The 12,011-nt window shown below is 31.2% G+C and overlaps 1 protein-coding gene across 3 annotated transcripts in view; it reads left to right on the top strand.

Moving 5' to 3' along the window:
* The window catches only part of SGCG (sarcoglycan gamma), a 328,977-nt gene that overhangs the window by 125,685 nt on the left and 191,281 nt on the right, over nt 1–12,011 (top strand). For 2 of the 3 annotated variants that reach the window (XM_051986574.1, XM_051986575.1), the window contains exon 2: nt 362–559. In XM_051986574.1, the coding sequence (XP_051842534.1) occupies nt 362–559 (198 nt within the window). The remainder of the gene's footprint in view (nt 1–361; nt 560–12,011) is intronic. The other variant, XM_051986576.1, reaches the window with a different exon arrangement.

Genomic DNA, 12,011 nt, shown 5'->3' with positions numbered 1-12,011 from the left:
AAACTTGTAATGTGTTTAATCTTTTTAATTTTTAGAAATATGTGACAAGTATGATATTATACATTATTAACTTCTTATAAACCTCATTTTCATAATAAAATAACATTATGGTAAATTAAATTCTCTGCTACAGAAATGTAAAATTATACTTACATATATGAACACAATTTGATATTTACAATAAAAATATTTTGTATCTGCTAATTATAAGCCATGGTAAATACTGTTTATCATATTTGGTTAGCCTCTTATCATATATAATTATAGCTTTTCAAGTATTTTTTATCTCTTGATATCATGCATTTGGTTTATTGGTTTTTTATTAATAACTAATGAGAGTTTTTTTTTTCTTTTTCTGTAGCAGATGGTACGTGAACAGTACACTACAACAACACAAGGCACAAGCCTAGAGAGGCCAGAGAACCAGTATGTCTACAAAATTGGCATTTATGGCTGGAGGAAGCGCTGCCTCTACCTGTTTGTCCTTCTTCTACTTATCATCCTAGTTGTGAATTTTGCTCTGACAATTTGGATTCTTAAAGTCATGTGGTTTTCTCCAGTAAGTATCTTCTTTAATTTCCCATTTCTTTTTCTACTCCTTAGGAAACTTTTTTTGGCTTTTACTAGCACTTCACCTGGGTCATATGTATAGTAGCATCTGTCTCTGTTTTAGGTTTGTTCCTTCTTTTTTCAATGAGTACTTTCCAGTTCCTCTGGGATTTATACATATTACATTTCTCTTTTGCAGTTTTCATCTCACTATGAATTATAGATTTTTGTATGTCTTCTGTTAGTTCCTGATGGCAATCATGATTTTTCTCATTGATTGAAAAAGTTATGTTTCAAGGGTATTTCAGCCTTGCCCTTTTTTCTATATTTAATTCATTTGCATTTAGATGTAACCTGCTTACTTTCTTAATTCTAATTTCTAATCAGCAGTTTTCCTCAATCCAAGATTGATTTAGCTAATAAATTCCAAAGAGAATGCACACAGCTTTTTAAAATATCTATATATTTCAAAGAAGTCTAAATAACTCTATACTATAGTACATACTAAAACTTTAATAATATTTAACTAAAGTAGTAATTTTAATATAAAAGTTTAAAATTCTGTAACAGGGAGTTTTAACCAGAAAATGGAAAAATGCTTCAAAAATATCATAATTAAGGTAATTTGTTCCTAACACATATTCTATGATCTGTTAATAAGACAAATGGATTTTTCATTAAAAAAATAGCTTTTGTCTATTCTTGCTGTTCATTAAAGTCATTCAGCTCTTTCTTCTTCTTCTTCTTCTTCTTTTTCTTTTTCTCCTTCTTCTTCTTTTGGTGAGGCAATCAGGGTTAAATGACTTGTCCAGGGTCACACAGATAATAAGTGTTAAGTGTCTGAGATTTGATTTCATCTCAGATCCCCCTGACTCCAGGGCCAGTATTCTATCCACTGTACCATTTAGCTTCCCCCTGTCATTCAAGTTCTAACCACTTACATTGATCTTAGGAGTAGTAATATTGATATTAACTATATACATGTTATACGTACACAGGTTCTCTAGTATGTAAATTACTATTTTAATTAGTATGTAAATAATTTCTAGGTTATAAAATCTTTTTCTAAAATTGAGATTAGCTATTGTGTCAACAGTAGAACCCATCCTGCCTACCTGAATGGAGGAAAATAATACAAGACCTATTCTTACTACACTCCCAAATTGTCGCTAACACCAATGAGAAAAGATTACCTTATTTCAGTCAAATGTAATTGCTAAATAATGGATTCATTCCCCTTTTTCCTGAATGGCCCAGAGTATGTCTTGCCATTAATGTATTTGAAGAAAAAAGGAAAGTCAGCAGAAAAAGGTCTGGTGTTATCTTCTTTCATTAAGTGTCGCATGTTAGTAAGGTGGCTCGACCATTGACAGTCAATCTCAATTTTGGGAAACACCTCATAACCTTAGAAGTTTGGTTAATTTTTTACTGCTCTTACACTAATGGTAAGAAGAAGGAGGAAAGGCACTATTCAGTGGAGAGTATGAGAACTTAAATAAAATATGGTAGCATGCTATTTTTTTCTGGCTAAATTATATACTTGATGTCTCTTCCATACAGATAATGGTTTGGCAGACTGCTTCATTCTTTTGGAGGAACCCAATATTTTAAGTCCCTAAACTTTGACTTAGTTCACATATTATTATCAGTATTATTATTACTAATAATAACTGAATGCTATGATATTTTAAGGATAATTGATTTCACTGGGCATTCCTTTCCACCAATGCACATCTTAACTTCTTTTGCAAATTATTAATTCATAGAAGTTCTTTGCAGGTTGCTATGGCAATGCAGATGATGAATTTTTCTTAACTACATAAACTGGTCCCTAGGCAATAGGCATCTGTCACTGCGTCCACACTCAATCTATTCCTCACTTGAATAAGATCTGCCAGACTTTGTGGCTCTATTGGCATTGCCTTTGAGAGCCTAGTTTCCCCTTCATACCATATCGAGTATCAAAGTGGCCTCGGTGGAAATAATAATAATCTGTGTAGATAATTTACATTTCCATAGTATTTTAAGGTTTATATAGGACCTTCTTTACAATAACTTTCTGAGGTAGATGAGATCAGAGATGTGAAGTTACTTACCCACAGATGCCTATTAAATGAAGGATCCAGTTTTATTCATTAATTTACTTAATTCCTTTTAATGTTATGGACACCTTTTGTATAAGTTTTATGCCCTACTTTTTGTAAACTTACCTTGTAAAAAACAAAAACAATGAAGCAAAATCAACATATATAGGGACAAAATATGCATACTGCCTTAGTCTCTTGCTCCCCTTTCTAGAGAAGATTTTAGCATCATCCCTTATGGATCACACTTAGTCATTTACAATTAATCAGAATTCATGTACTTTTAATGTTATTTTATTTAGAGCAGCTGTCATGCATACTATTCACCTGGTTCTTATATATTTTTTCCATATTAATTCCTTATCTGTGACTTTTTACAGCACCCAAATATTCTTTCACATTCATTATCAGTTCTTTTCAGCCATCTCGCAAATGATTCACCAATTTTGTTTCTAGTTTTATGACTATGAATACTAGTCATAGGAAAATTTTGCTGTACATATAGGGTCTTTCAGTTTTTAACCTGATGTTCAGTATGTGAACAATGTTAGGAACAATTTAGTGACATTTTATTTTAAACTTTTTCCCAGAATGTTTGGATCAATTCACAGCTCTAGTAGTAGTGTAGTAGAGAGCCCATCTTCTTGTAGATTCTCTAAAATTGAATATTTTCATCCTTGGTCACTTTGCCAGTTTGCTAGCTATATAATATGAAATCTCTGATTTGATCTGTATTTCTCTTTTTGGAGCTCTTTCACATGTTTTTTTTTTTTTTTTTGACAGTGTGCAATTCTTCCTTTGGAAATTGTTAATATTCTTTGGTCACTCATCTATGGGTGAATGGTTCTAGGTTTTATGATATTTTTGGTCAACTTTCTATAGATTAAAGGTTACTTTAATTAATCCTACTTACAACATATACATATTTAAGTAGATAGAGAATAAATGCAAAGAAGTGATAGGGGAAGCTAGCAATTGAAGGAAAGGCTTTGTGTAAAAGATAAGATCTGAGCATTCTTGAAGGAAGTGAGAAGCTTTGAGAAAGGAAGACCTAATTTCCAACCCTATCTCTTTCATTTACCAGTGTGGGACCTTAGAAAAATCATTTAATCTCTCTGGACTTTAATGCTTTCATCTCTAATGGGGATGGACTTGATGTCTTCTGAGCCCCCTTGTCATCTCTAAATCTGTAATTTTATGGAATGAGAGAGTGCATTCCACTTCTATTGTAAAGGAATAGAGAGGAGGGATAGTTGCATCTGGAACATTTTTACTCATTGTTCCTTATCTTGGAATGTCCTCCCTCATCTCTGCCTCCTGGTCTCCTTGGTATCCTTTAAGTTTTAGCTAAAGTCTTATTTTTCTACTAGAAGCCTTTCCCAGTTTTCCTTAATCCTAGTAGCTTCATCCTTTTAATTATCACCAATCTATCCTGTATGTATTTTCTTTGTATATTGGTTGTGTGCCTGTTATTTCCTCCATTATACTGCAAACTGTTCACAAGCAAGAACTGTTATTTTTTTTTCAGTCAGGCAATTAGCATAGCACTTGGGACATAATAGTACTTAATAAATGCTAGTTAAAAAATTGCAAAAAAAAAAAAAAAACAAGTTTGACAAGATCATAGAGAATGGAAAGGGGAGAAATCTATAATATGGCTAGAAAAGTAAAGCTTTAAATCCCAATAAAAGTTCATTTTTTTCCCCTAGAAAGTAAAGAGAGGCCTTGGATTTTATTTAATAAGACAGTGATATGGAGAATTAATCAAAAAGCAGGAACTATGCTTAGAACTAGAGATACAAAAAAAGGTAAAAATGCCCCCTGTCCTCATGGAGCTAACATTCTATTGGGGGACAATATGTAAATAGCCAGGTACATAAAAGATATCTATACAGTGTAAATCTCAGCAAATCTCAAAGTGAATTTTGGAAAAAGGCTCTTATTTTGGCAGCTACAAGGAGAATGTTTCAGAATGTGAAGACCCAATATGAAAAAAAAAAAAAATTGGATAGAAATAGAGCTAGAAATCACCTTTAAAATCATCTAATCCCTCCTCCTTTCTAAATTTCTAAAAGTTGTAATTCAATTAAATTTGATCTGTTTATAGTGAATATCAATGTAATTATCTTAATTTGTTTAAGAACTGTTTATTAAAATTATTTGATTTTATATAATATAACATTTCCCCACCAACCACATTGGCCTCCAAATAACCCATAGAAAAACTATTATAACAAATATATATAATCAAGAAAAATAAATCAACATATTCTTATGTTTGAGAATGTTTCTGAATCTCAAATCCATCATTAATCCATCTTGTTTCTACATGTTCTGATACATCCTATGGGAATCTAGTTCATTATCTCTGAATGGAAGGTATAATTTATTCTAATGCTTTTGAAGTGATGACTGGACAACACTTTGAACATAGGGAGCAGAAGAGCCACTTTTAGAATTTATTCCCATCATGTTATTGTCATGTCAATCAATTATTCTCCTAATTCAACTAAATAAATTCTGCATCATCTGTCTCTCCATATTTCTATGAATCCATCATATTCTTTATTTCTTATGGCACAATAAAATTCCATTTTGTTCAAACTGCTCTTTTTTAAGCCATTCCTTAATTATGAGGAATGGAAATTTAGAATAGTGAAATGACTTATCCAATATTATGTAATTAATGAGGTAGGAGAGTCGGAATTTAAACCTGAGTAAAGGGCCCTTACTCCAGCTATTTCATTCTGCCACTAACATCCACTTGATAATAACCTTAAACTTTCTCATTTGGGAGAGAATCAGAAATTGGCTGTGGAGGAGAGGTTTCCAAATAAGTCTTTCATTTAGAATGAAAACAAAAAGCTCTAACAATCTCCCTCCTTGGGAATCTCTTTAGAGAAAAGAAAAACAATAGCAGTAATATGGGAAAAAAACATCTTATAGTGGAAAAAGCAGTGTTGTAGAATCAAACAATAAAAGTCTTATTAGTCACATTTGAGCTAGATAAATTGAGCGAATGGTTTTACTTCTTTGAGGCCTCATTATTGTTTTCTCATCTATAAAATGAGGTGGTAAAATACTATATAAATATCAGGATTTTTAAGATTCTAGGATCCTATAGTAAATTATGAAAGCAAGATAAGTATACTGAATGGCATTTAAGCTTCGTTTTTTAGTTAATAGTATATTTTTCCAATTGTATATAAAGGCAGTTTACTATTCATTTTGTAAGATTCTGAGTTTCAAATTTTTATCTCTCTTCCTTCCCTCCCTTCTCATCAAGACAACTAGCAATCTGATATGTTACACATATACAGTCCTTTTAAACATATTTCCATATTAGTCATATCCAAAAAGAGCAATTAGAACAAGAGGGGTAAAGCCACAAAAGAGAAGGGGAAAGTTAAAACATTATCCTTTAATCTTTATTCTTTCTTTGGATGTGATGACATTTCCCATGACAAGTCTTTTGGAATTGTCTTGTATCACTGTATTGCTGAAAAGAGCTAAGTCATTATCATAGTTGATCCATCTTGCTGTTACTTTATAAAATTTAATTCTTGTTCTACAAATTTAACTCAGCATCAGTTCATGTAAGTTTAATAATTACAACTTCACCAGCTCTTGAAACTTGACTAGTATTTTATTATGATACAATTATCACATCAGTTCATTCAAAATCCTCTAGAGCTTTGAAGAAATTGAGATTTTTTTCCCCAATCATTTCAGTTGTATCCAATTCTTAGTGATCCCTATTTAGAGTTTTCTGGGCAAACATATGAGAGTGGTTTTCATTTTTTTCTCTGGCTTATTTTCGGATAAGGAAACTTGCCTAGGGTCACACAGCTACTCAGTATGTGATGTCATATTTGAACTAAGATCTTCCTGACTTAGGCAGAGCACTCCATTCACTGAGCCACCTGAGTTGCCCTAGGATACACTTTAATATATTGCTTATTATTTTAAAATTATTCTTAAAATACTACCATTTTATTATGGCATGATAAATGCCGTATTTGTTTGTGTTTCATATATATTAAAATTATTTCAAATACCATTATATTCTAATGATATTGGATTTCTTGACAATCTAGAACATTTTCAGCTACCAATGAAGGTTCTACATGGTCTAGCCCCAGTTTTAATTTTCTCTTTGTCTGCGTGGAAAACTTCCACATCAGCCAAACTATTTTAATCTATATGCCCCAAGTATACCTTTAACTTTTCTAAATCTACACTTTTGCTTATGCCATTTTCATTACCCACAATACCATTCAGGCCATTCTGTTCAACTAGATTTTAAAATCCTTGATAGGAATAATTACTTTTTTATATTTTTATAAATGAGAGACCATAATGTATAGTATAGCATCTTGCATAGAGAATAAGATGAATAAATATTTGTTAATTTTTTAAGCTGATCCACTGATGATGAGGCACAAATTGGTTCTTTAATATAGGTGTTTCACCATATTTATAAATAGGAAATTCCCCAATATAAATTTTGACAAATTACAGAGAAAAATCTCCAAATGTTTGGCTGAATTTGACTTTTCATTTGAATAGTGTTAAATATTCTTGATCCCAGTTTCCTTCTTTATGGAGAAAATGAAGTTCAAATGATAATGCAGTTGTTATTCTTAAATTTAGTAGGGCATTAATTATATTTAAAGTAACAAAAAATGCCTAAAAACATAAGATAGAGTGGTATAATAGAAAACATATTATATTTGAGGGAGGAGATACTCGGTTTTAAATATTGCTTCTGATACCTCCAAACTGTTTACACTTAGTACTATACCTATCACTTAGTAACAGCTTTAATAAATGCTATTTGATTGACTAGCTGATCAAAATATTTAAACCCTCTTATTCTATTTCCTCATCTGTGAAATGGGAATAAAAATGCTTTTAGCAGCCATTTTGTACAATTGTGAGAGTAAAATAAAATAATACATGCAAAACAATTTGTAAACATGAGTATGCCATGTAAAATGTCAGTTAAGTTGATTTGACTAGGATTTGACTAATCGTATTTGTTTAACTAAACTAATTCATGAATCCTCTCTCACTATAAGAACCTATGAATAAAATAGTGTAATTTTTCAGAAATAGTCATGTTTATGTGAAGTAGTTTTAAAATTTTTAGTTGGATTGCCTATTCTTACTTATGTAAAAGAGGCATCATGAAAAGTGATGTGAGAAGTCAAATAAATATAGGACTCCCATTCTTAAGTAGCCTACATTCTAAAGGATACAAATTGTTAATCACAATAAATACCTAACAGCCAAGGTGATAGAATGTAAAATATTTACTGATTCACCAAATATTTATTGAGCATTTTTTTTTGTGCTTTTTACTATACTACCATATATGATGTTTTTTGTTTCAAAACTGAAGTATACCTTTATTTGACATGTTTATCTAAAAGAAATGAAAAGTTAATTCATATAATTCAAGATATTAAAGTTTTTAAAATAGAATATTCTTATTGTATCTCCCCTCCTACTTCTGATAATTTGTTGCTAATTTTCACAAATACTTCCTTTCCTATGAAGAACTACTGATCAACTAGTCAACCTGAAATCAACCCATATATGCCACTGGATAGTTGTATATACTCCATTGCCACAGTAAATCCAAAATATCCCATCACACCATGTTCTTAACCCAACACAAATATGCATTTGTGTGTAAAACTTAGTAGAGAGTGATTTATTGAAGTAGTAGATGAAACTGTTCTGCAAAGGCTTCCTAAAGAAGACAAGACATTTTTAAAAGCAAAAGAAGGGTATGAGTCAACCAGAGAATTGTAAAGAGATCTTCTAGAACAGAATAATACTATAGTTGAGATGACAAATAGTTTCTAATTTTAGAGCAGAGAACATAAGCTCAAGTATCAGAGGGAGAAAAGGTTAGAAAGATAAGTGAAGGAGAAGGACAGAATTTTGTACTAGCTGTGAAGTCTAAGAGAAAGACTAGTTTTCTGTGAAAAGGAATTAGAAAATGTTAAAAGACTCTAATAAAAGGAATTATATAATAAAATTATGCTTAGAGAGGATATATTTTGTTTAAATTCAAAGACTGGATCACAGGAAGTCTAGAGGAAGGAAAGCCAATTACAAGGCTATTTCTGTAGATTGCACATATAGAAAGAGTTAGTTTATAGCTGAAAAATTGGCAGGATTTGAATAATCACTGAATATGATTGATGGAAAGAGAAGTATCCAAGATGACGCCAAGGTTATATCCTCAGGATGCCAACCAGACAGTGGTTATTGCCAGCTATGATAATAGGAAAACAAGAAAGGGAAAAGAGTTGGTAGAGAATATAACGTCTTATTTAGAATCTGAGAGAAGACATTGTAATTGGAGCAAAAAGAGACCTAGATTAGAGACACAAAACTAGTCATCATCTGTGTAGCTAAGATTGAAATTTCAAGAATTAATTAACTCTATTAAAGAAATTATGTAAAAGGAACGGTTATCTTTACTTAACATTTATTATATGTTTTCAGATAGACAAAGAAAAAAAGCTAAGAGTATTTAAAAAGAGCCCTAGATTATATTTAGTCATAAAATGAAGGACTATCAGAGTTTGAACAGACCTTGGAAATCATCTACTCCAATCTCATACTCGTTTTAGAAATTATTTCAGAACACAGGTGCATATTAGTTTATGAGGCTGTCTTGTCTATTCATAGACAGCTCCAATTATTAGAAAGTTTGAGAGTTTTTTGATAGACCAAATTCTGCTTCTCTAATTCTGTTGGGATTCATGTAGAATAAATCTATCTTCAATATATTTCACACAGCAGCCTTTCAAGAATGTGAATGCAGCTTCCATATCTCACTTCAGACATTCCTTATTCTCCAGTAAGCATTTCTAGTTGTTTTGGTGACATTTTCCTTTACCATTCTATAGTCTTCTGAACGTAATAATATGTCATTATTCTTCTTCAAATGTAAGCAAAGAATTTAAATATATGACCATTGCAGATTACAGTGTTATCTACCTTGCAATAAATTCTCCTTCCACCTTTCTTATTACATCTTCTAAGACTGCAGATTATTTTTTGGGGGGAGTAACCAAATTCCATTGCTAGATTACATAAAATTCATAATCAACTAAACTCCCTAAGTCATTTTAATGAATAATTATCCTTATAAGAGCTATCAATCATTTACGTAAAGCGATGGTTATTTAAAAAAAAAAACTTTTATTCAGGACTTTGAATACTACTAAATTTTATAATATTGCTTTTGATCTATTTTTCCAATTTTTAAGCATTATTTTGAATTTTAATTCTCTCATTTGATCTCCAAGTCAAAAGGATTCTCAAAAGATATCTAAGTGAATCATTATTCAAATCTTGAATTCTATCAGCATCACCAAGCTATAATCATACTTGAATGATTGAATACCTCCAATGAGGGATAACTCACAATCTTCCAAATAAAACTATTAAAAACTTCTAATATTTGGAAATCCCTGCATTATTATCATATGGAAGCTGACTCCTCGTAGCTTTTATCCTCTTGGTACTAACTCTGCCCTCTGGGAACCAATCAGAAGTCACTTAATTTCTCTTTCTCATGGCAAGTGTTGAAAATTAGATTTCATTTATTTCTTTCACATCAAAACTTCTCCTATCCAAGCTAAATATTTCCCAGTTCATGAAAAGTCCTCTCACAATCCAAATGATGTTTTCATGCACAAAGTCTAGCTTATCAATGTCCCCTTTAATATATGTTGCCTGAAAATAGAATAATCCACATCTGACCTAAGATAAAACAGTAAGACTGTCACATCCCAAAGTTATGGATCCAATATTTCTAATAATGTAGCATGAATCATCCTTTCTAAAACCTAAAGATTCTGCTTTTGTCACAGCCTACACTCATCTCACTCTCTGTTTTCCTTGGCTAGGCTGACTTTTATCTCTTCAAATTTTGACCCAGTAGTTTTTTTTTTTTTTAATTAAATTTATACTATACACTACTATTGAAGTCATTTTCCAAATAGTTGTTCATTTCTAAATCCTAACTTTGGTTATAGAATCTATCCTCCTCATTCATTCTTATATTCTGCTAAACAATGCTAGGTAAAAACCACACAAGCTGAGTTCACTAAACATTATTTATACCTACATCATATCAATCAGGTTATCACCACAACATACCAATATTTAATCTTCTCCTGATTTACTACTGAAGTCACCATAGTATCTGTTCCAAATTTTCTCTTCTCTACTCAAACCATTTATGCTGACCCTTTCTTCCCTTCTTTCTCTCAAAGGAGCAACACTTCATACTTTACTGAAAAATGAAAGTTATCTGTTGCAAGTTCCTTTTTATCCTCATTTTAGGGTCTAATGTTCTCAACATCATCCTCTATTCTCTTCCATTGTTCCACTCCCAAAGAAAGAGGTAGCCTTTCTTTTTGCAATAGACAATCTGTCTGCCTTTGTACTTGGTTTTCATCCCTTGAATTTTACAAGGTTGATAAGTTTGTATGTGTATGAATAGTAAGTCATATTTTCATAGTACTTTAGAATTTACTGGACTTTTAAGACTGCTATATTATGATATGCTTGTGATTTAATGAAAGACCAATAAGGAAAAACTAAAGTATTAGGATAAAGGGTTTCTAAATAAAAATACTATGAAAGGCATATGAATGAATGAAGCCTTGTTAAACACTTAGTATTTGAAAAGCACTGTGCTAAGTAAGCATTTGGGACACACACACACCAAAAAAAAAAAAAAAAAAGAAGAAAGAAAGAAAGAAAAAAAGAATGCTTGCTTTCAAGAAGCTTACATTCTAATAAAGAAGACAACAAATATGGCAAGTTTCAGCTTTTGGTCATATGAAAAGGTCCTAGAGCTGCAACTGCAAAGTAGATGGTAATGGCTCTTCTTTAATCTCTTATCCTCTAATGAAATCATTTCAGTTTTTTGAAGTGGAACCTTGGTTACCTATGATAACAATAGATATTATGTGGGAGAAAAAAATCATTGCTAATAATATTTTCTAACAATAACTGTGAGATCACATCTTATAAAAATGCTTATAGGTTATAATTTTTTGACATAAAAATAAGTTCAATTCCTTCTGTTTAACCCCCAAGTTCCCAACTCTCCTTTAATTCAAAGGACAATCTATACATCCAAACCACTTGAATTAGTATTTTGGCAGTTGTACTAGTAAATTTCAAGACACTTTATATTCTGTGTCTAAATTATTTTATAAAGTCCTACACTAAAATATTCCTATGAAAAATACTACTTCTTTTGTATTTTAGTCACTATGTGGAAATCATGTTTTTCAGATCCTTGTTTACATGAACATGTGTTATTTCCCTCCTTCTCTA

This window comes from Antechinus flavipes, chromosome 3 (assembly GCF_016432865.1).
Source record: "Antechinus flavipes isolate AdamAnt ecotype Samford, QLD, Australia chromosome 3, AdamAnt_v2, whole genome shotgun sequence".
NCBI classification, from domain to species: domain Eukaryota; kingdom Metazoa; phylum Chordata; class Mammalia; order Dasyuromorphia; family Dasyuridae; genus Antechinus; species Antechinus flavipes.
Note: the sequence above shows the minus strand (reverse complement) of the source record. Positions and strands in the feature narration are given on the sequence as shown.